A 26118-nucleotide genomic window follows, 5' to 3' on the forward strand; every position below is an offset into this window, starting at 1 on the left:
GGGAGAGGAAAGAGACAAGAAAGGTGGCTTTATTGCACATTTTTAGACTAATGGTGTGAAGCGACTTTCCTGCATTTTGCAATATGGTTCTCTAAGCAAAATTTCCTCTTCAAACTCTGAAAACTCCATGCCATGCTTGAAAACAGCCACCTCCAACTATTCCACCCTCAACCAACTCCCTCTCATCGGTTAGAAGCAAGCTTAATGGAATACAGCATTTCTAGAATTTCCAAAAACACTGGTAGACTTTCTCCTGGCAACATCTGCTAGCCAAGTAGGGAGAGTTCCATGATGAAAGCTGAAATTTAGAAGCGACAACTCTTAGAAGTCAAATTTGTATATTTTCTAGTGCCTCCTTTCCAAAAAAAAAATACTTTTCATATGGAACTTTCCTATTGAGAACATTACTGAACACAGATGCTAACAAAACAAACAAACAAAAACAAAAAACAAAAAACCCACTCAATTTGGATGGCAAGATCCTTGTTAGATTAGGGAAGGAAATAGTCTAAGATGATCAGTTCTACCTTGAATTGACAAAAATGCTAGTTACCAACAGAACAAAACAGAGACCGAAAGGTAATATATTTTTTTATCAAAGGAGTTAGAAAAATATGTCTTAATGGATGAGACCCAGAAAGTAAAATAATAAACAGTGGATAACTATAGAAAGCTACTTGCTATTATTATTTAAAACTACAGTCACTATATCTGATTTAATACTAATTATTTAAAAAATCCTGGGAGGAAGGTTTTCTTTCCTCCATTTGATAGAGGAAGAGCGAAGATGCTCAGGGGTGATGCCAGCCAGGAACTAGGAGAGCTGGGATTGGGCCCAAAGACTAAATCTGGCTCTTTACCACTCCTTTGCAGGGCTTGAGACAGAATCTGAGAGGTGACTGAATGATTTTCTGATTACCATGGCTTTGTTGGAATGGCCGCCTCCTTGGAACTCAATGGTCCCAAAGGCATCGGTGGGGCTGAGTTGAGTGTGCTTGCTGATGGACCACTTCTCGGACTGGATGTCATTTCGGGAGAGGCGACTTTCATTTTTATCATTCTGAAGAACCGAGATACTGGGAGTGAGGCCAACATGCTGGCCTATTAGACGCCCACAGCAACACCTATAACATAAGAGGTTAAAGTGAACCGCTCATACGAGCCACCACTGGAATACACATCAACAACAGCATCAACAACAATCTGCTAGAGAAATCTACAAGGAGTCAGTTTTCAGATAGAACCCATAACGTGGCCATAGTGGCAAGAGATGTGCTCAGGATTTACCTGACATATATATCGTTTCTTTTCTGGCCCCTCCTCATTTTTTTGTTAGCTGTATAGGCTATAAATTCCTACTGTCCATCTACACTCACCATTTTCACACCTGCCATATTGTTTAGGATTGGATAAGAACAAAAGCCCTGTAGATTTTTCTGCTTCTCACTCCTCTCATCCATCAAATCTTGCACAAAGGACATTGAACAGCTTTGAGGGAAGAATTTTAACATGCACATTTAAATAAGAACTCTTACTCATCTGTGAATCACAACCTAACTTCTTCTCCCAATTGACCCTCACTGTCAAATATCCAATTCTGAGAATAAAAATCTGAAGCTTAAGTTTTCTTACAGAAACATAAAAATTATTCACAAGATATCTGAAAACAAAATTCACTTCTTACATCATGAAAATGTCCTTAATACTTTACTACTAGCACTATTATGACTACAAGTAGTACATAACTATCATTTCTTAAATACTAACAATGTGACCTTCGTTTTATGGGTAAAATTTTATAGTTTTGAACTTTAGGTCATTTGTTCAAGTTTATACAGCATTCTACAGTTTATATTTTAAACTACTTCATTATATTGCCTTTTCATAAAGGCATTTCCAGACATTCATGTTTTACTTTATCTCAAATGCTTCCCACTTTATACACTGTTGATCTTCAGGAAGGTAAGTAGAATATTAAAAAATGGCCTTGGATAGGAATCTGAAGGTCTGAAGTCTAATAAGTCATCTGCTAGGAGTATTTCATTCAAAAATCTCTTTTTCTCTATAGGAGGTTATACTGGTAAGAACTAAGCATTTTGATGAAACACTTGAATATCTATATGTATGTACATGTACATCCATACCCCATTCTTGTAGACAGTGATGAATTCTATTTCTGATGGTGTAGCTATTATTTTGTACAGGGTCTTAGAGAATGAATTCCAGGCATGGCATATTATGTGGTGTGTATACATAAGATTACTTCAAAGATGTCCAGTAACAGTTAAAAAACAATCTTTACTTTGACATTGATTCTCTTGCAATGGATAGGGATTAGGATTGTAGTTTTGTTCTCACAATTGCTACTTAGAGTTCTTACTACATTATAGAGGCAGCAAAATTACCTATGGGGGTCTTTGGTGCTGGGTATGATGTGAACACATTCTCTTTTATAAAACGCTCTTTCTATCCAGGACTTCTGAGCCTGAAAAAAAAAAAGAAGAAGAAGAAGAAGAAGATTAAAGGTGAATATAACTTTTAAGTATTTTTGACTAGGAAGCAAAATTTCATAATCACTTAATAGACTTGTGTCTCATAAAATGAATTGAAACTAGAGCTACTTCACACATAAATGCTGCATATAACAAAATCAATTACTACCAGAACCTGCTGATTAAGTTATTTAACAGTATAATATGAGAGTTAAAGCAAATGACCATAATAAAAAGTGTTAGTACGTTGGAACCATATACAAATTCATAATGATTTTTGAAGAACAGAAAAATAATGCTATTTACAGAGAAAATGAAAGACACGAAGTAGGATGTTTGTAACCCTTTAGATAACAAATATTCAGTGGTAGGAAAAAATTCATCTAAAAAAGCATAAGGTTTTCAAGACTGACACTTCCATTAGACTTTTCCTATAGAAAGCAAGAAAAATAGTGAGGAAATCACATAACTCAAGAACCCTAAACCATCACCATGCTTTTCCAAAAATCCAAATTAGTGATGCTTAAATATGGAGGGAAAAAAGGAAATGGAAACATATGGGAGATAAATATCTTCATCACAGTCCAAAATTTCACAGGTAATACCTTTGGAAGGAAGTAAAATAGCACATTTTTTGGTATCCTACATGCTTTAAGCACAGCAAATACAGCTCCTTAGAATGAACATTGTAGAGACTGTCCACCCAGGAGTCTGGCCACTGAGACTGGGTTCCCAGAAGGATAAAGGAAGTTCCAACAGACTGTAGCATCTTTGTTCCAAAGCAGAGTGTCCATCTTTCATCCTGTAACCCTTTTCTTTACTAGCGTTTGAAACAACAGATGAGTGTTCCATGACATCCGGTAAGCTACTCAGAAGATTCCTTCCCTAAGCGAGGGTTTAAGATAGAAGTTGCTGGAGTAACCTGTAATATTCTTTCCATATGGTATCATCTTCTCTCTAATCCAGCATCAGGACTAAATTCCTACTTTAACAGTTTCCAGGGCCAAAGCACAACCAAGCTGTTTACTTAGCCTGTAACTACTGTTAACTGTTAGAGGCCCTGGTTTATGGGCTATAATTGATATTGACTTTTCCAGGGACCCAAATATCTGTATAAGTTGTGCTCAGGTCTCGTTTGCCCTCAACCCTTGAAACTTAGATCTCTTTCCTCTCTCACAGAGACATCTATGTAAGTATATTGCACGGAAGGCAGTATATGCCTTATACTTGCGACAAAGCACATCTTAAAAGTAGGAACATTGGGATGCTTGAGGGGTACAAAAGACCTGCATCCTGTTTCAGTCATGGTTACAATCAGGTTGCATAATTTATGAGTGTTTATGCATTGTCCACATGAAAAGGAACACCTACCCTCCCTCAGAGATCCCTGGGTTCAGGTGGCCCTCTGCACTCCCACACCACAAAAGTAACACGTGCCGTTCTGTTTGTTGTTTGCACATGGAAAAAAGCCCCAATATCTATTCTCAAAGATCTTTCTTCTCAAATACATAGGAAAAGCTAGTGGTTACATCTCTGCAGCAGAAATGAGCTTAGCAGCATAGATAACCAGACTTTATCTTTGTAAAAAGCCTGTTAAGTTAAGCTATTCATAGGTCATGATTTTTCCTAGAAACTGAATACTTTGTTTGATAACATCTCTTGGCAGATAGAAGGTAAAATATTCCTCACTGGACATCTGAAACCAACTTTTCTTACACCGTGGGGAGCAAAAAAGGGAGCGCATTCTTTCCCTTTTTTGTGGCCCACTTTGGCTAGCATTCATAAAGATCTTCTAGTAAAACATCTGGGAATTTCAGGGAGTGCTGATCAATACTCCCTGAGAGAAAGCAGGAATGGCAGTATCATGTATAGAGAATGAGGTTAGCAGTTAGAAAAAGTGGCATGAGTGGGAATCTGAGGCATGGACAAAGTCACCTAGTTTCTTTGATCTTCAGTTTTCCTCATCTAGAAAATGGGCACAACAACAGTGCCTGACACACAGAGTTGTTCTCATTATTTGGGCACCAAATTTTCACTTCAACAAAACAGACTAGTCCTAGGTTGGTTCTGGTACTAAAAGTTCAGATAAAGGTTGAGACCAGAGTACTATGAAATTGCTATAGCAGATCTCACCTAGATTGATCTCCCTTTGCACTGGGGATGGTACATTCCCAGAAGGCCTGGCTGGCCACAAGCAAAGCATATAGAAAAGTTATTAAATTTCCTTGATCCTTTTCTATAACAGAGGATAATCTTAACCACTCTAAGAGAGAGTTATTGGATTAATCAAAGCAAATGATTCAGGGAAAGCACTGGCACTTAGTAGGATCTCAGTAGGTAATAACAAGCCTTAACCTTTACTAAGCATTCATCAGATGCATGGAATTGTACCATGTCTGTCTTATCTCCATGGATCCTGATAAGAACCCTGTGAGGGAAATACTACTGTTATATCCATTTCACCAATGAAGAAATTGAGTCAGAGATGCACCAAATAAGAAAGCAGACTTTGAACTTGAGCAGGCTGACTCCAGAGTACACACTCTCACCCATTCTGCTAAACTGGCTCACCAAATGAGAGGTTACTGACATTAAATACCCTAGATCTGGGCCATGCCATCTGGGCATGTCTGGGAGTGCCTTTTAGAGACACGTCTGAGAACTAGCTCATACTTGCACCTCTCCCCTCCTCTGCCAGTCCCCACAAGTGGAGTACTGAATACTCAGCTATCTGTTCTTCCTCTCTCCTTGGGATCAAGGAGTGAGATGGGACAACGAGAAGATGCTGGAATATGAGACAGAAGTAAAAGAAGGGGGAATCATTATAACAAAGACGTGTAATCACACAGGACTTTCAACCCAAGAATGTGGGGGCCACGACAAACAGATTAGACTTTTCAAGGGCACCTCCATTATTTTTTCTCACTCATAGATCCCAGTTTCTACTTGGAAGACCCTGGAAGTTTTATTTGGATGGCAGGAAGTAAGAATGACTACATATGGATTGTCAAATTTTTGTTGGTCTTTAAGTCTAGAATAATTTGACTTAGTGCAGTTTAGCAATGTATTTATCTTCTCAAAGATAAAAAGCTACCTCATTGCCAGCAAAGGGTCTGAAGATCAGTTTCTGTTTTATTATGAGCAAACTAACCATTTGCCTTCAAAGACATTGAAAACTGGTAGGGGGAAAAAGAAATGTAATGTAAAAAAATTTTTTTCATTATTCATAATTGAATTGGATTCTCTCTTTTTTTTAAGAAGAAAAGCATAACACATGACAGGAAGAGTGTATGTATAGCACATGAATTAGGAATTCTACCAGATATCACGCACAATTTGCTGTATTGTGGGCTTTGTTTTATGCACTTTTATTCAGTCCTCAGTGTGGACAGATATTAGATTTTTAAAATCATTTTCCTGGAGAGGGCATATTTGATGTATAATCATGATTTAACTTGTTCCCTAAACTAATTCCCCTTTCTTTTGTTCAAAGGCTTTGGACTGCTCTGCGTGAAGTTTTATCCTTGGCTGCAACATCCAACTAAGTTAGCTCAGAAAGGCTATCCTTGTTGTTAGAAAGCATAAAACAGTTTTGACATGCCATGTTTCTAGCTGACCCTTTAATTCTCTTCTAACGCAAAACTTCGACAGTGTGCCCTCAGATCTCTTCATTTTAAATATGCTGGGGAGGTCTCATGTACTCTTAGAAAAGATGGCTTCTATCAACTCTTAGAAAACAGCCTTTGAAAGGCAGAACGGTCACTTCGCCATGACTGAGTCTGCGAAGGGCTATTCTCTTCCTTGTCTTTCTGCATTATCAGTCATGTGTAATGTGTAATGGGGAAGTGTTTTTCAAAGGCTAATAATTAAAGGACCTCTTATTCAAAATAAAAATGAGGACATTCACATTTTTAACAAAGTATAATAAGTACCCTTAAAGAATAACGTATGTATTTTGAAAGTCAAATGTATAGTCATTAAGCATCAAAATGACAAAACCCCAAAATGCTATAAATATGGCCTTCAAAAGAAAAAAAAAATTACGTTGTTTCACTTAACCAGGTTTCACATTTATTTTTTTCACAAAGACTCTGCTACAAACATTAGTCCCTTAAACTTCTTTGACTCACCCACTCCCCAGGAGCTCCAGAACTAAGACCTTCTCCAGGCAGAAATGATTTACAAGTACTTACATAGAGTATGCATTAAATCTGTCTCCAGAAAGCCTTGGATATTGATGTTGAAACCCACCCTTCAGCAGGGCAACTTAACAGTAGGACAACAACCCAGACCAGTTCTTGCAAGATTAGAAGAGTCCACTAACTTTATAGGAACAAATTATAAGCAAAATTTACCACATTCCTCATTTGGAGACTCTTCGGGTTTTGAATGTACATTCTGCCCCAATCAGAACAAAACACCAAAGACCCCAAGATCCTGGATGCCTATGACCATTTTTGCCTTTTGCTTTCCCTCAATATCTCTCTGGCATTCCTTGGGTCTTCCTCTAGGTCCTCAGATCCAATATTGGAAAGGTGAACAAGAGGAAAATGAGCTGAAATCATTTTACCTGAGCACTGACTCTGGGCAGTGGCAAAGGCAGTCCCACGAGCAGCTCCTGTTGCTTTCATTTTGCTGTGTCTGGGGCTGGTCATCCCGTTAATAATGCTCTTATGACCGCCCACTGGAAAAAAAAGTCTCTCACCCGGCTCTTCCCCCAAGAGACGTTTCAAGTAAGCAATGAACTTGGGCAGATTAGCCCCTTGGAATGTGCTGCTTTGGGATTAGCCTCACTAAGAGTCCCATGGACATTCCCTCGCAGCCTTCAAACACTGCTTGATTTGAACATCTAATCTGACGCCAGAAGAAAAACAAATCCCCGGAGAGATCGGATTTAACTGGCACAAGTCCTGACAGGCTCTCCCCCCTCTTCTTTTTCCATTTTCAGAGAGAAGGCTTGTGAAAGTGTGATAAGGTGTTCTGAGTTCTGAAAAGTTCAACTTTGGAAAGCAAATCCTTCTAAAGAAACAGTATATTAATGCTCTGAGTGGTTTGAACACACAAGTGGCATTGTTCATTCCTCCCTGAAGAATGGAGTGATAGCATTTCTTTAAAGAGGAACTGCTAAAAACTCTGCATGTTTCCAAAGACAAGTTGGGTAAAAATGTGAGCCCAAGGAGAATAAAGCTGGGGTTTGTCAGTGACGTTCCACTTCTGAAATGTCAATAAATAATAATCACAAAATTTGTCTGATCACAAGTCTTGTCCTGCAGCCCCTCCCCCATGACTGTGTGTGTGACTAGAAACCTACACTCCCCTGTTTCCCTATTTAAAAAAAGATGAGCTGGGACTATTACAGCACTTGGATGCAGGCTGGAAGCAGTCACACCGTGGCATGTTTATTGGGGGGCAACTCAGAGGTTCTGGCTCACACAAAAGGGTTCTTTCAAATATCTTCTGAGAGTAAAATGTTCAGATAATGCTAGTTCTTAATCAGATAAGTGAACAAACTGGAGAAAGCCCACATTTTAACAAGGCAAAAATACTTGAAAAAAGTGAACGTGAGAGCACTTCATCTCTAAAGGATTTACCCTTCCCTCAGACAGGAGTCAGAGCTGAGAGCTGCGTTCACCATCAACTCTGTGGGCTGTGAATCTCTGAGGGCGGTGCCCCTTGAACTTCATTTTCTCATAATCTCCTCTTAAAGCGCCTAGTGTGTGCTATGTGGACACTCCCTGAGAGGCACAGTGTGAACTGCATAATTCTAACTTGGATCAGGTCCACAGGCTTCTCCTTGCCTCTCTGATGTTTCCAGGATTGATCTCCTCCAAACTCCCCCATCTTCTGGTCTCTCACTTACCATGGTTTCCCCAGGGATAAGGGATGAGGAAAATTACAATGAGCAAAATGCAAGTGGGACATCAGACTGAGCAGAGCATTAAACATGAAAGGGAGAAGTCCCTTTGTCTTCAGGAGTTGGCTATAGAAAAATATGTAGTGACAGCCTCAATAATGTGCATACCCTTCCTCCTATGCAGCTGTAACACTCCTATGCATTTATTCTTAGGAACTCAGCGGAGATGTGAGCATACAGAGATGTTCATTGCAGTAGTTCTTATAATGCAGATAAACTGTAAACAAATTAAAAGTCCATTAATGGGCAGCTAATTAAACTCCAGTTGCTGCCATTTGATGATCACAGCCAGGGTCCAGAAGACTAATTACATAGAAAAATACAAATTTTCACATTGTTATGTGAGAAAAGAAGGACATAGACTAGTAAGTAAAGGAAAGATACAGAGATGATGGAGAGTATGCTAAAATAGAATCTGTGACCAATTTTTACTTTCTTTCTTTTGCTTTTTGATATTTTCTGAAGTTTTCTCTCATAACCATCTGTTTGTAGTCATGAAATGTTCTATGTGGTCAGAAGGTTTCCAGATTTCTTCCGACTGTTAAGCTTGACCTTCTGATAATGGAAAGTCATTGGAAAAGTGTAGTTCAGGAAGTGACTTAGGAAGGGTTCAGTTAAAAGAGAGGGCTCAGTGGGGAGTATTTGGGGGTGATGTTCAGGGTGAGCTTCTGGGATATAAAGGTGAGAGTTGGGGGAAGAGATGAGGAAGTAGCAAAAGGAAAGGAAAAGGGGAGGAGGAGAAGGAGGAAGAGGAGGTGGGTTGGCTGGCAGGCAAGTATCTGAGAGACACTGACCTAGTAGCTGGTTAATCCTTCTGATGTAAGAAATATTTTAAAATTTCAGTTTTCTCACCTTCCTTCTTCACTAGATACAACTTCAGTTCTCCTCCTGACTTACTTTAATCTTGAGTTCAATCAAATCTAAACTGAGTCTTCTAAATATTGCCCATATATTTTTTTTCTTTAATTCCTCTTAGTCTTACTCATTTTTTTGTTTTTTTTTTCCTTTTTGCTTTTTTTTTTTTTTTCATTCCCTAGAGGGAAATATTTGCTAGGGACCAACATGTGAAGTACCTTCCATGAACTTAACACCAAAGACAAAAAATAGTGTCACCAGAACCCTGAGCATTTGGTCTAAGTGAACAAGGAAGCCCCAGGTAAAGTCAGCACAGCATTTCCTTTGTATGAGGTCAAAGATGATATTCAAGGACCCTTTGATTTGAGAAGCTAATTAGTTCCAAAGAGACTTGAAGCTCTGGGCCACACTGTCCATATGGATCTTTTAAAAATCTGGTGCATTACCCAACAATGCAACTCTAACTCCTGGCAGGAAATATGACCAGCCTGTTTCAGATATAGTTTAGAGAAAACATAATTTGAATACTAAGAAGAGGAAACCACAAGTGTAATGTGCACTGTGGTTATTCTTCACAGGTTAACTCCTATCTTTATGTAATGGCAGAGTATCTTATTCTCCCAATTCATCATTAAAGAAAAAAAATCACACTCAAATAGAATATACTGAAAAGTTTCCACTGGTATATAATTCAATTTGAAAAATGAAATCAGATTTATATAAGCAGAAACTAAATTTTGACATGGATGAATCATATTTTATTTTTAATAAGATGCCCAGTACATGCCTTTCTGTGATATCCACCTTTAACCACAACAATGGCAAAAATAAAGTGTGATATAGAGCAGGGGTCAGCAAACATTTTTTGTAAAGGGCCAGATGGCAAATAATTTAGGCTTTTTGTGGGTCAACCAGTTTCTGCCACAATATTCAACTCTGCTGTTGTAGCACAAAAACACTCAGGCTAGACATAAACAAATGAATGTGGCTGCATTCTAATACAACAGGCAGTGGGCAACAACTTGTATGTACTGCTCGGCCCTTGCTAGAGAGGAAGGGGTTCTGTCTAAAGGGGCAGCGGGGGCTGGAGAGGAGATGATAGTCCTGAGAATCAGGCTTCCATGGAACCACAGTTAGCTTGTCTTAGCTCTTCCTCAAGTATGTAGGACAACAAATTCTCAGGTGTCTTTGCTTCTGTTGTTCCCTCCACCTGGAACTTCCATACTCAGACTTCCCACAACAACTTGCTCTGTCAGCACATCAGGATCACTGAGAGGCCTGGACCTCTATCTAAAGGCAGATCTGAGTCATTCTCTATTTCATACTTGTCCTCTGTTTTCTTCACAGCCCTTCATATTACCTGCCCTTATGCCATGTCTCTGTATTTGTTTTTTTATCTGCATCTCCCACTAGTATGTACATTCCTGAGGGCAATGATCTTATTTTGTTACTACTTTCACCTAAGCATCTGGGATTATGTTTGAGACATGGTTTGTATACACAGGTGACTTAAGTACAACATGTGATTTTCTTGTACATCAATTCCTCACCTGTAAGATGAGGACATCAGGAAGGACCTGTGTTTCTAAAAGTGGTACCTGGATGCATTTTTCTTTAACAGTTGGGTTTATAATATTTGATATATTAATTAAATTAATATATAATATTTAAGCAATGGCTAAACCTGCAATTTAACAAATAGTATTGCCTAATGACATACATTTTCTTTTCTTTTTCTTTTTTTTTTCTTTTTTCTTTTTAGGGCTGCACCCACGGCATATGGAAGTTCACAGACTAGAGATGAAATTGGAGCTACAACTCCCAGCCTATACAACAGCCACAGCAACGCAGGATCCCTGACCCACCGAGTGAGGCCAGGGATTGAATCCATGTCCTCATGGATACTGTTTGGGTCCATTTCTGCTGCACCACAACAGGAACACCAGAACATATATTTTCTTTTTGGAGTTATTAAAAAATGAGTCCATCAAAATTTAATAAATTAGATTAAAATGTTTAAACTCATTTGTAGATAAAAGTTATGATGATATCACAAAAGCAACTAAAGCTTGGGAAACACAGGACCAATTCCTCTTAAATGACTCTTTGGCTCCTTGTTTTTATTCTAACTCATGAAATTATTGTTTTCCAGTATTCAGAGGTGCCTTTGACCCATAAAGTAAAACAATGCCAGAGGAACATGGCAAAGCCAGATGCCTCTAGAGCATGATACCACCAACACATTTTTCCTAATATAATCAATCAGGACATTCCCTGATCAGTACCCTTCTTTGGCTTCCCATCCCCAACAAGATCAGATCAGTTCAGTATATAAAAACTTTTAGAATCTGCCCCCAAACTATCTTTTCAAATCTCTCAATTTCCCTCCAAATCTTTAAATACATTATGCTCTGGTAAACTAGATCATTGACTGTTCGGCTAATGGACAATGCTGAACCACACTTCTCAGGCTTTGAATGTGCTGCTCCACTCACCTAGAATGCCAGGTCCTTCATTCCATACTTAGCAAACACCTGTTCATTCTTCCAAACTCTACACGAAATGACTGTTCATTCTTCTAACTCTTTGCTTCTGTACTTAGCAAACGTCTGCTTATTCTTCCAAACTCTACACAGAAACTTGGCTGGCCACTGCCAGATAGAACGAATCACCACATAACTGAACCACTTCCATAACTTGCTCACACTTTCGTCAGGAGAAAAGTCATATATTTTTACAACTATTTGTTTTCATTTCAGGATTTATAATCACTTACAGCCAATTTTTGCTTCAAATAAATACACAGTACTATGGGTCTATCGTGGTATAACTAGAGTTTTGTAGCCTTGCCTAGGACACTACCCTTCTTTCTCCTATTTTTAACATTATTTCTATAGAAATATCAATTCTAATTCCCAATTAGTCATCTTTAGGGAATAATTATTTGTGGGTTATTTATTTAAAATTATTTTAATTACTATAATTAATATATAAATTATTACACAAATTATTTGTACTAAAATTCTCTTTATAGCCTCTAAATTAAATCATATACACCTCAACATAAAGTTAAATTAGATTATATTTTTATCACAACTGGCAAAAATTTAATAAATTATGCTTTACTATTATAACTGAAACCCTTTTATCAATAGGTCATGCTATGTAAATTATACTTAAATAAATGCAGAATTTTATGTAGCTGTACTATGAATATATATGAATGTTCATCTCATATTCATAAACAATTTCAAAAATATATTTCCATGTTTCTTCGGAAAATTGTTTCTTCATTATTCTTCATTTATAAAGTATTCTACAATTCACAAATGCTTTCCCCACAGTATTTTATGCAATATTTACAATAACTCTCTAAGGTAGGTATCATAAAATTCCATTATGCAAATTAAAAGCTGTAGCTCACAGAGGTTTAGCCTCATTCCTAAGGTGTACATCAGTTATTGGCTTAACATGATGGAGCCAAAGCCCTTGTGCTTCCACAGGGTACAAAGAACTCTGCATCCTTTATATATATATATATATATATGTGTGTGTGTGTGTGTATATATATATGTATGTATGTGTATATATATATATATTTTTTTTTTGTCTTTTTGCCATTTCTTGGGCCGCTCCGTGGCATATGGAGATTCCCAGGTTAGGGGTCCAATCGGAGCTGTAGCTACCGGTCTACGCCAGAGCCACAGCAACACGGGATCTGAGCCGCGTCTGCAACCTACACCACAGCTCACGGCAACGCTGGATCCTTAACCCACTGAGAAAGGCCAGGGATCGAACCTGCAACCGTCTGGTTCCTAGTTGGATTCGTTAACCACTGAGCCATGATGGGAACTCCATCCTTTATATGTTGTGACTGATTTTAGGGATGCTGAGAAGCTGAGTGATCATTTTCTTCTTTGTGATGGGAAAAGTGTATTTTAATCACTTCATCTTAATTAAAATATATACATTGCATCAAGACTAAAAGATTGCTGAAAAATTGAAATGAGGATATAGGATTCTATGTCAAAGTATCCCACTTATGACTAAGCATTAGCCATCTGTTTGAATATAACAGCTGTTTCCATCCATGGTGATAAAAAATCTTAAAACTCCACACATACTTTTAGCGACTTTACAGTGGAGCCAGTTCTATAAAACTGGTGTACATCTTCAGACAATAATAATAGGATACATTTCACCCAGAGAAGGAGGAAACGAAAGACAAAATTATGACTAACAAAACTATGTGACTGAGGTTTGACATATTCAAGAGCCAGGAAGTTTAACACGATGGATGATTTGTTAGAAAGCAACGTTAGTGTGCCCGAGTCAGTGCATAAGTCACTGGCAGGGTTTGCTATGTTCCTGGAGGCTGCATGCATGGGAAATACAACTTTTTTTTTTTTCAAGTAAATGCAGAGCTGGGGCGATGTAATGTCATCCTTTAAGTCCTTAATTCTCTTTAGCTTTCCCAGGTCATTCCCGTACCATTCTGATTTTGTCAGGAATCAAAGAAATGTGACAAGTCATGAAATTGGAACATTTTATGTCATGAAGAAATGTGGAATTTTTGTGACAAATAAAATTATAAATTCAGAAGCTATTTTTTAAATTTTTTTTTGCCTCTTTTTCCCTAGATGGATGAAGACACTGAAAAGAGGGTGATGATAAATCACTGTACTTATATTTGTAGTAGAGGATTAACTACTCACAAAATCAATCCCTCTCTCAGTCTCTCTTCCTTTTGCTATCCTCTCTCACCACCCTCCCCCCTCATTTTTATTATTTTTAGATTTTTTTTTAATATCAGTCCTAACTACCTTAAGTATCTGGGGTAAAGAAACAGATTCATCTCAATCAATGAGAGATCCCAATTCTCAGTTCAAATTCTTGCCTCACAAGGTACAGACTTATATTTGGCTGCAGGGCTTTATTTCTGAAACTTTGAGTTTTGTTATCTATTCAAAGCTGAGGTGAAGCAGAGCCTAGTGGAAGCAGGACTAACTAGAATTCTTGAGATATGCACCCTTGCCATGTCTTGTTGATAACTAGCCATGTGAACTTGGGGCAGTGACTTAGTCTTGGTGGTCTTCTAGGTCAACCCCAATTCTTAGAGCTGAGGATTCTAGGAATCAGAACCTGACAATTTTGTCATTAGTCTCTCATTAATGTGTACAGCATAGGTACAGAGATTGTTTTTTTTTTTTTTTAAATAAGAGGGTTTTTGTAAATTTTGATTTTTACAAATTCATGGAACCACTATTCGTTTGAAAACAAACAGAAATGTAGCAGAGCACACAGTTTTGTGCTTACTGAGCACAAAGTACATAAGCAGATTTGAATTAATAAATAATCCCTGAAAGAATTCTCCACAGACTCAACCATTCTTAAGAACACCCCCCTGGTTTAGCAGTCTGGCATGCACGTAAAGTCCTAATTCTGTTTCAATAAGACTTCAAATGTGAATAAGACATTATTGCAATTAGTTAATAACTTGACATTTCTAGTTCTGCCATTGAGTTTTCAAGACCAGAACTTGGTGTTCTCTTGCCCTCATTTCCAACCAAAGGACAAATCAAATCTTGATGATCACTGAGGTCAATATGCAGAGTTTGCCCATATTTTTTTTTAACCCAACAATTAAGAATTATTTAACTGGTGAAACTGAGGCCAAATCAGTAATACAATTTTTATCATCAGAAGTAAGTTACAATCAGTTAAACTGAGTAATATAACTGTAAAGCTAGTCCTATTACTCCCTGGAAATGAAAAATATTAGCATAAATGTATTTCTGTCTGACAGTCAACTTTATCAAATTACTAGATTGTTAGGTAGAAAATAAAGCCATCCCCATAAATTCAGCCTCTGGTTATGTTATACTAATATGACAGTTTTAAAGTGGTTCAAGGTTATTAGGCTTAGCTTCCATATATTGTCAGTGCATTTCCTTATATAGTCCCTACCAAAGCATGTATCCTTTTATTTATTCTTAGTATCTTAATATTAAAATTTTCTGTGGATGATACTAATACATTTATTTGCTTTCTCTAAATGTATTAAGTTTGATGTACATAGAAAGGAACAAAAATTCAAAAGTAGGTGTAAAAAATATTACTAGGTCATGCAGAAATATAGATTTAGTCTTCAATTTGTATTCCATTGGATGACAATGTGATTTTTCTCTTCTCTGTTTTCTTACAACCTTACCCTTACTCTAATGTAGAGAGTTCCATTCTTTGGATATTTGATGCCAAAATTAATTTCTGATAGCAAAATTCTTCTGAAAGAAGCTACACGATAAAGCTATTTTTAAAAATGGACTGCATTGGCTTCCCAGTTGGTCCCTTTAACTTTTTCTCCATTCAGGATCAAGAGTGATCATTCTTTCCTCTTACTTAACAGACTTTATTTCTTAGAAAATTTTAGTTCTAACGAAAACTGACCAGAAGTATAGAGAGTTCCCAAATACTCTCTCCTGCCACTTCTCCCCATGGTCTCCCAGATTATTTAATATCTTATAGAACAGATGTGCTACATTTGTTCCAGTTGATGAACTGATATTGATACACTTTGACTAAAATCAGGGTTTACATCAGGGTTCACTCTTTGTGAGCCCACAATTCTATGGATTTTGCCAAATGTATAATGATCATATACCCATCATCCCAGTGTCATATAGAATAGTTTTACTGATGATCCATTTAAAATGAAGTATTAGTTCATGGCATTCCATCTCCCTTATGCCTCTAATCATTCAGTGACTTCCTGTGACTTCTAAAATAAAATCTAGATTCTTTAACAGGTCTCTCATGTCTCTAGATGTTACCTAGTCACATCCCAACTCAGTACCCCAAGTCATAACAACCTTATTTCAGATCTGCAACTGCTCCATATAAAAAAGAAGGAATAATAAAAATGTCATGATAGAAGTTAGCCTTTAACTTGAATACTACATTTGAGGGGATACAAACAAATAATATACATGACCTGGGTGGAGGGGGCTGTCAACGATGTGACATCCACATTTCAAATGTAAATTTTCATAAGTAGCAATTCTCCACAGATTTTTTAAATTTGATAATGTGATTTATTCTAAGATTCCTATCTGGCATAAGTGTGATAAGAATTTTGGAAGTACAGTCATTAGTAAAGACACTGATCACTGGAAAATTATGGAGCAGAGTCTGAGTATCCAGATTCATCTACTAATTTAAACTCCACACCCTAAGTTTGTAAGAGACCTTAAGTCCTTTCTCCAATATTTAATAGACATACAGAAGGCCAACAGCCACATGAGAAAATGCTCAACATCACTAATTATTAGAGAAGTGCAAATCAAAATGACAACGAGGTACCACCTCACACTGGTCAGAGTGGCCATCATTAACAAGTCAACAAATAACAAATGCTGGAGAGGGTGTAGAGCAAAGGGTACCCTCCTACACTGCTGGTGGGAATGTGAATTGGTAAAACCACTGTGGAAAACAGTATGGAGTTATCTCAGAAAACTAAATGTAGAATTACCACATGATCCAACAATTCCATTCTTGGGCATATATCCAGACAAAACATTCATTTAAAAAGATACATGCACCCCTATGTAGGTCATCTCAGCACTATTCACAATAGCCAAGACATGGAAACAACCTAAATGTCTATCAACAGAGGAATGGATTAAAGAGGTATGGTGCATATGTGCAGTGGAATGCTACTCAGCCATAAAAAAGAACAAAACAATGCCATTTGTGGCAACGTGGATGGAACCAGAGATTCTCATACTAAATGAAGTAAATCAGAAAGAGAAAGACAAGTACCATATGATTTCACTTATTTATGGAATCTAAAACATGGCCCAGATGATCCTATTTACAAAACAGAAATAGATCACGGCCAAGGTGAGCAGAACTGTGGTTGCCATGGACAAGGGGGGTTGGAGTGGGATGGATTGGGAGTTTGGAGTTGGTGGATACAAACTGTTACACTTGGAATGGATGGGCAGTGAGGTCCTACAGTATAACACAGGGAACTGTGTGTAGTTGGGTCACTTCACTGTACAACAGAAATTGAAGAAACACTGTAAATCAACTACACTTTAATAAAAAATATTTAGTAGAAAACTAACTTCTTCCTTGTGAGTGATACCTTGTTTCTATCTGGTGATATAACTGCAAAGGAAAATCATAAATATACATACTCACAGGAAGTTCCTGACTCTCGGATGCTATCCCCCTGTGTTAGAATACTATCTGTGACTAGTCATTAAAACAATTTAAAAAAACTGCAGGTAAAAGCATAAAATATACTATAGTACTGACTGACTTTCACATACACATATCCCCCAAATAATAATACATTGTTTTTGTTGAAACATGTATTTCATTTCCCTTTTACTTTTTTTTTTTTTGAGTGCCACACAACACACTGATGGGTATACTATTGTTAAATCCACTCTCTACCTGAGGCCACAGGAGATGAGGAATAAGGATGAAATATGGAACTCACATCAACATACCTATGTGTATATACTCTGTCCCTCTTCAAATCCCAATGTTAGTGTTTTGAAAGTGAATTATTATGAAAGTAGGCATGCATTTCTACAAACATACAAATATAATATTTCATAAGAGATAACTAGGTAGAGAAAACCCCTCCCCGTGCTTACAGTTCTAATGCAGAGTCTAAACAATCATTAAGCATAAAATGTAAACAAAAGCTTCCTTGTGCAGTTGCTAATTATACTTCATTCAAGTCGATGCTCCCTGGAGCTCTGATTCTAGCCACAACATCGAGAATTTCAAAATGGGTACTCAGAGTTGTATTCACCTATGATTTAATTAGGTCTCATGAGCATTCAAGAATATCTGTTGAACACTAACACTGTACAAAGTTCTTTCAGTTGCTGAGGTGGTACAAAAATTTAAAAGACCTCATCTGCTTTTAAGTTTATGCTGTGTTTTAGAGCAATGCTCTCAAATGACTTGTGGTGAGGGACCATTAAAATTTTTTTTTAATTCATTACAAACTCATAGTTTTGTAAAATGCCATAGGCTAATGATATACTTGGATTTTGTGCCAGTGGCAGATATCTACAGAAGTTTCTAAATGTGTATTCTCAATTTTTGTTCTTCTTTCATCATTCATAAATAGTTCATGGGACAACATCAATTCATGGACCATAAGACACTTCTCAATGAGTAGTCCATGAACCAGCATCATCAGTAAAATCTGAGACTTGTTAGAAATGCAGATTCTTAGGCACCACTCCAGACCTATTGAATCTGCACCTGCATTTTAATAAGATCTTCAAGTGAAAGCACTGTTCTGGAGGGAAATCAATCTAATTATTTTCATATATTAACTAATCCGAATCTCATAACAAACCTAAGAAGTTAAGTGCTTTTTACTGTGCTTATTTTGCAAGTAAGGACACTGATGCAGAAAAGGTTAAAGGTCAACTTTGTTCAATATCACACAGCTAGGAAGCCATATGCAGGAATGAGAATAGCTTAAGTGACATGAGAGAAGGTGAGACTGGCTGAGACAGTGCTTAGCTCAAGGGAGGGAAGGGTCAGCTTTGGCCAGGACAGGTATTTGAGCTGGATCTGGCAAAGAGTTGATATTCTTAACATACAGTAGGCACTTGAATGATTTTGGTTGCATTTCACTGAATTACATAACTTTTGCCCTTCCCTAGTTCCATAATTTTAGGGAGGCATTTTCAATTCACTTACCTGTTTTCATACTCCCTATTTTTTTTTAAGATCTAGCTCAAAATTTTTCTTCTCCTATTTATCCTGAAATGAAAATATCTGTTTCCTTCCTTGAGCTTTCCTGCACTTGGTTCTTTACCTGCCCATTGATACTTTTGTCCTGACTAATAGTGTGCAGTTAGCTTATGTTCTCATGCTCATTTAGGGAAGGGACCATATCTATTTACGTTTTTACCTTCTTCCTGAACCCCAAGTGCTCATTACCTCAGTAAACCTCTATTAAAATATGATTATTTTAAGGAATTCCCATTGTGTCTCAGTGGAAACAAATCTGACTAGCATCCATGAGGACGCAGGTTTGATCCCTGGCCTCGCTCAGTGGGTTAAGGATCTGGCATTACCAGAGGTGTGATGTAGGTCATAAGGTGTGGTGTAGGCTCGGATCCTGAGTTGCTGTGGCTGTGGCATAGGCCGGCAGCTACAGATCCGATTCAACTCCTGGCCTGGGAACCTCCATCTGCTACAGGGTGTGGCCCTAAAAAGACAAAAAAATAAAATAAAATAAAATAAAATAATCAGTAACATACAGTTATCAAGAAAATAGATCATTCAACAGTGGATGGAACATTCTTGTAAATGTTCATTAATGGAACGCCTTCTCTCTATTTTCCTAACATGTTCTGTGCCAGTGTAACTGTCAAGCCTTAAATATTGGCAAAATGTAACTGTCAATCTTCAAGTATCGCCACTGAACTGACTGAGTGATTACACTGATCACACGCCCACACACACTCTGTGTGTGCGCATACACTTACATTATTTTTTTTCTGTTGGAATCGGGTAGACACACATCAAGTTCTACTTTTACCAATTCCATACGACAAAGACCTGAAAAGCACTGAATAGAGAGCAATATTAAAAATGTATTAATCTCCCTTCTTCCTTTTGTTGGCATTATAGCTTGTTAGTGCATTTTAAGGACAATAGGTCCATATATCATTCTTGAATGTTTTGACCTTCAAATTAATATTTTGTAGCCTAAGGATAAAATCTTAGAAAAGTTCTGGATTGTCAAATGCTATTTGGGGGTTATGCAGTCTTTTCTTAATGTCAGTAGATGTCATTATTTAAATTCAGCCATTTGTTAAATAGTATAATTGCTCATCAATTATGTTCTCCCACTGAATTTAGACAGGTTATAACTCCCCTCTGTTCAAAAACGTTCAAGTCTTAGAAAATATAGGCTGATGTGGATGATCTGAAAAATAATTTTAGTCAGCATAATTCAAAATAATTGAGAAAATCAGAACTTTATATGACAGTCCTTGCTAGAGTCTGTTTTACCAAAATAGAAAATTCTGCATTTTCTATATTAAGAAAATATAATTGTGCCAACAGGATCCTAAATGGACAGATTCTAATTAGCGTTTGCAGATTTAAGTGATTAATTAGTCCATAAAAGTGCAGATGAAATTTTGAAATTTTTTTTCAGCTTAATTTTATGGCTCCCTTTCTTTGTGTTCTTAGGTGCACAAATCCTACCCTTATCTGCACTGCTCTGCTCAGTATTTAACAGTTAAGACCTAATTGATGAGTCCTCTTGACATTGTGACTATGAACATGAACTTCTGAGCCAGACATCAATACAAGTCACTTGGAGAATAGCTGTGTGAATCCTAAACCACTCAGGCAGTTATTCTATTCCGACAATTCTCTCTTATCTGGACTGAAAAACAAAGAGGGATGGAATAGTAGCCTGCTGTGTTTCCTCTATGACTGGGGACAAAGAAGTCCACTGCCTCAGTTTCTCTTTTTGCAAACCTAAAGAACACTGCCCTTATTACCTTGCAAGGGACCCTGGTCTGGATGGATAACATGATGACAATCTTAGATTCTTTGAATGTCATATGAGGACTCGTGACACAGAGTACTGGCTTGCTGTATGCAGAATAAAATATTCTTTTCAAGCTTTCTTGTTATGATAATAGGTGGTTGAATTTAAGCAGTTTTAAATTACATTCTTGCTTGACTTATACCTAAATTTCAATTTTCTCTGGATTACCAAGCACTCTATGAATTTATGTGACAAAACATACACACACAACACACACAAACACAACCATTAGGAATTTTCTGAGATTTAAGTAACATGGAATTTGATTACACCATGTATTCTGGGGTTCAGCCACAGTAGGTTGTAGATACCAGGCAGGCTGATTATGACTTAAGCATTGTTTCAATGTGATTTTGCAAAGGATTTCATTTAATGCAGATTAGTACGTTTATTAAGCTGTTGATAATTGAAGCCTCTTAGGTTCGATAAGAACCATCCAGTGAGGTAGATTAGCAGGGTTTAATTTGTTGCTCCCAAATAGCAAATAAAGACTTAGCAGAATAATTATATCTCCTCTGTGGACTAATAAAAGGCGACATCACGATGGTGCTTTTGGCCATTGCTGAAGTTTCCTTTAGAGCACTGCCTTTGGAATTTTCTGCATCTCTCTCAAGTGACACCAAAACCCATCACCTGTAAATTAAGTTCCTTAGAAATTAAGATCAGTCACATGAAATGTAAATCAAAAATGGAAAGATTCACTATAGAGCAAGCTGTGCTCTACCTTGGTCAGAACTTTCCCACTATTTCCTAAAATTACCTGTCTATCCCCTGTCCAAATTATAAGTACCTCAAGGAAGGGGCCATGACTCTCATCTGATTCCTTAGCAATTAGTACAGTATATGCTATACTGAGGCACTCAGTCTATTTGCCTAACAAATGATGAATGATCTTAAATAATCAAAAGTATACTCTAAAAATAATATTATCACAAAGTTTTCAAGTTCTAGGAAGTTGGTCTTATAGTATAAAGCTGCTGTGCTAGCCCAAAGACTTAAGAGTCAACATATGAGAGATTGTGTTAAAGAGTAAAATGATGAGTTATTACCCAATAGATTCCCTGGGCACACAGAGTATTCAACCTATTTGTCAACTAAATAAATGAATTTAGAGTCCTGACGCAGCCCAGCTCTCACTTTAGTTGATTCGGTTACATGCATTTGATGTCATCTCAAGATGAAGAGAAAGAGTCCTCATTCTCCCAGGACCCCTAGGTCTGCCATATTTCTCACAGAGTCACAAAGCCAGACAGTGCAGACAGTGAAAAATCCTCCACTGGAGACAGCTGACATAAACAATATTTCTTTCTTTGTTTTTTTCTTTTTTTGGGGGGGTCTCTTTAGGGCTGAACCCATGGCATATGGAGGTTCCCAGGCTAGGGGTCAAATTGGAGCTGCAGCTGCCAACCTAAGACACAGCCACAGCAATGCAGGACCTGAGCAACGTCTGTGACCTATACCACAGCTTACGGGCAGCAATGGATCCTTAACCCACTGAGCAAGGCCAGGGATTGAATCCACATCTTCATGGATACCTTCATTAACCACTGACCCATGACGGAGCTCCCCAAACAATATTTCTTAACAGGAAATGCCGAGACCCTCTGGACTGATTAGAAATAAGTGCCTAAAAAATCATCTTGGTAATTCTTTCTCTTCCTTTCCTGGATATTAGAATATCAACAAGACTGGAGGTAAGGAGACGCAGACCTCAGAAATCCCTGCTGGTTTCCATTTTCTTCTTTGGCTTCTCAGCTACTATATTTTTTTTCAGAATGACACCCAAACTTCAAAGCTAGTGAGACCTTTTTAATATTCTGGGACACAGAAGCATCCTCAAGATTAGTTTTAAACTGAATCCCACTTCTGTGACTCCTACTTCATAGTGGTGATCATACAAGGTCTACCTTGACTTATTGATACAGTTCTCTCTTACAAGTGACTTTCTAAGGTTGTCTGGTTGCAGGCTATAGCAACTATTCCCAATGACTTCACGGCATGATAAAGAACAAAAGAAAATGAAACCTGATTCTAGTCCTTCATCTGAGTAAGTGGTAACTTTGTTTTAGACTAGGTACTTTTTAAACCATGGACCTGTTCCACAAGACAACATCTTTAGACATATATATTCCCTGTAACACTTTTATATAGGAAAGTAATAAACCTCAAAAGGATACATATGTAAGAGTGCTAAAGCCAGGAGTTATAGAGAAATACTCAGCTCAGTGTACTTCCTAGAGATCTCAGTTACTGCCTATTTGTCCACATGTGGCTGTTTTTATTATGATAACCTCACTCACCCCCCATGGTCATAACTGAATAAACCAGTGGATTGGTGGTGGTGCTGACACCATAGCAAAAAGCCACAGGCTGGACACCATGCTTGACTTATGGATTGGCCCCCCGAAGAATAGTTGATTAATCCCTTTCTTAGAAATTTTACTTAGAAACTGTGAGGACATGAAACCAGGAACCATGGGGAACTAATGCAGAGAAGTCCTGAGGTAGAGAAAGTTCCACCTAGGTAAGAAGAGCTATGCATAAGGAGAAATTCAGAGGTGTGTGTGGGGGGCATGTGTATGGTCAGAGTATTCCGTGGTGCAGTGAGGTCAGAAGGAGAAATGCTTTATTTGAGAGAGAAACTAGGCAGCCCATGAAAGAGAGATGGAGAGAGTAGTCCTACTTCCTAGTCCCTTTCCCATTCCAGTCAGAATCAATTTCTAGACTCACAACAATTTCCTTTCCCCTGAAGTGACTTGAATGATTCTCATTAGGACAGCTAGGAAAGGTAATGGTAAAATCATATGAGCCAAAAGATACCTCCAAACCTTATTTCTTCACAGTTCATGGATCCATCTCTCAAGCGTAACATTGCACTTGTTCTACCTGAGATCCAGGTTGGAAGAAACTGACATTCAGAGAGGGAAAAATGACTTGCTCAAGTTCATACCACTAGCAACTAGCAAAGCCAGTATTAAAGCCAGCTCTTTTGACCCAGGCACCTGTGCACTCCAGTGCTATCAAACTCGCCCCTCCATGTGGAAGCAGAGTCAGCTGGCTTCTAAGACAGAGTATTTTCATCTCTGAAAAGGGGCTGATTTGTAGGACAAGTATAGAGAGGCTAACACATTCTGCTTGTATCAGGGACACCAGCCTAATTGTTATTTCACTTTCAGAAATAATTACAGTGTTAGCTCTGATATCCATGTGTCTTGGATATCCCAATGTTTCAGTTAATGGGATTCATCTAAAGAAATTTGATTTTCAGTGTTTGGGTAGTTATTTTCTTGGCTGTAATGAAAAACATATGCAGGGGAATCTTAAGAAATATGGAAACATATGTTTACAGGGTGATTCATTCCCTTTTGGTCTCCATCCTTTGTTGTTGTTCATAATGAAGAGCTTCCTAGGATGTTTTCCTGTATTGGTGTGTGGTTTACAATGGTTCCGCGTAGGGACAGTGCCCACATGCAAACTCTTGAAGTTGCTTTTATACACTCATTTTGTATATTATTTTCTTATTACAAAAGTTGTGCCAATTCACTGAAGATCTTTTGGAAGATAGTTACACAAAAAGAAGAAAATATGTTGCCTCAAATCTTGACTCCCACCCAGCGAGAACTCTGATACCATGTTGGCATATGTTCTTGGTTGAAAAATAGAGGATACCCCAGAAGCCTAAAAGGCAAATGTCTGATTTCTCCCTTGGATGCAGTGACCTGGTGAAAGCATGCAGAACTTAATTAACCATTCATCTGAGAATGTGCTGACCGGGCATGTGCAAGCAGAACTAGTGACGGCCCCAGCATGGGGCAAAGTGTGCATGTGGCATGTGGCAAAGGTAATCCTTATTACAGGAGGGATGTGGCATTTTATACAAATACCCAAACAGTTCTGTGTACAGAAGACATAACTATGCCTTTTGTGTGTGCAATATCCTAAGTATGTTTGATTTATATCCCTCCTTGACAGAATTGGGAGATATGTATTTTGCTAATTTAAGTGAAAAAAAAAGTTACAATAATCTTTGCAATAATTATAAGCATTCTGATATTTTAGAAAACAACTTTAGGAATCAAAGACTTGAAGTGGAATTCCTATTAAAAACGATTAAGGAATTTGTGGAAATATACACTCTGGTCCCTTGTTCACATATTCTGCATATGTAGGTGAGGGTAGGTATTCATCATCTCAATTTTTAAGTAATAACCACAGATAATTCCATGAACTACTGTCTGAGCAAGTTTTGGTCACTGGTTTGAATCTGAGCTTCTCAAAGTTGGCTATTTATGCTTATTTTCAAGATGCCAAACCCACTGTCACTTCCCTGGTTAGGTCCTCTCTCTCACTCCAACAATATTACTCTAATTTGGTAACAGGCCTCTCTGTCCCCCACTCTCTCCTCCTAGTCCATCCTGCACAGGTGTGATAAGAAATACCTTCTTAAACCAAGTTTCTTAACCTCAGTACTGTTGATACATGGGGCTGAATGATTCTTTGGAGTGGGTACTGTCCTGTCCTGTCCTGTCCTTGTAGGATGTTCAGCAACATTTATGGGCTCTACGCACTGGAAACTAGTAGGTAGAGCCCAGTTGTGGTAACCAAAATGGTCTCCAGTCATTGCCAAATATCTGTTTGGGCAAAACACATCCTGGTTGAAAACTACTGCTCTTAAAACTTAGGGAGGAATAGACTGGTCTCTTCCTCTGTTGTCCAAATCTTTCACAACAGCATTCAAATACTTATGCAATATGCCTCCAAACCACATTTCCAACTTTGCCTACTGCTTATCTCCTCAGTGATCCTTGCTCTTCACCAAACTAGGCCATTCTATTTTATCCAATATCATGAACCATTGATATTCACACATTACATTAGTGTCTGCTTTTTCTCAGGCCTTAAGCATCCTTTTCTGTTTTTCACCTGCTTTTCCCAGGAAAACCTGATACCTTTGAAACTTAGCTCAAAAATCTATCTTCTTCAAAGTTTTTTCGATTTTCCTCTTTATCTTCACTCCTTCCTTGTGTGTACTACATGTTTTCTTTGCCTCTATCTAGAGCATATGCATTCAGACTTGTCCCACAACCAATTTTTGCCCGTATCTTTTCCCCTCAATTGCAAAGCACAGAATGTATTTCTTCCCAAGTCATTAGCACTGAGCATAGAGAAATCAGAGGTTGACCCTTAATATCAGTGCAAATTAGTAAATCTGATATTTAAAGCCTATCATGGAGAATAAAAAAGTTAAT

General features: G+C 37.8%; 1 protein-coding gene across 2 annotated transcripts in view; it reads right to left on the minus strand.

Annotated features, from left to right (window-relative positions):
- TRPM3 (transient receptor potential cation channel subfamily M member 3) overlaps positions 1-26118 on the minus strand; it is a 529690-nt gene that overhangs the window by 279431 nt on the left and 224141 nt on the right. The window contains exons 1-3 of one of the 2 annotated variants that reach the window (XM_047767762.1): positions 7063-7118; positions 2406-2485; positions 920-1124 (exon numbers count right to left, since the gene is read on the minus strand). In XM_047767762.1, coding sequence (XP_047623718.1) covers positions 920-922 — 3 coding nt within the window. In that variant the 5' untranslated portion in view covers positions 923-1124; positions 2406-2485; positions 7063-7118. Of the gene's footprint in view, positions 1-919; positions 1125-2405; positions 2486-7062; positions 7119-26118 lie in introns of those variants that run through there. The other variant, XM_047767761.1, reaches the window with a different exon arrangement.

The sequence above is a fragment of the Phacochoerus africanus genome, chromosome 2, assembly GCF_016906955.1.
Source record: "Phacochoerus africanus isolate WHEZ1 chromosome 2, ROS_Pafr_v1, whole genome shotgun sequence".
NCBI lineage: Eukaryota > Metazoa > Chordata > Mammalia > Artiodactyla > Suidae > Phacochoerus > Phacochoerus africanus.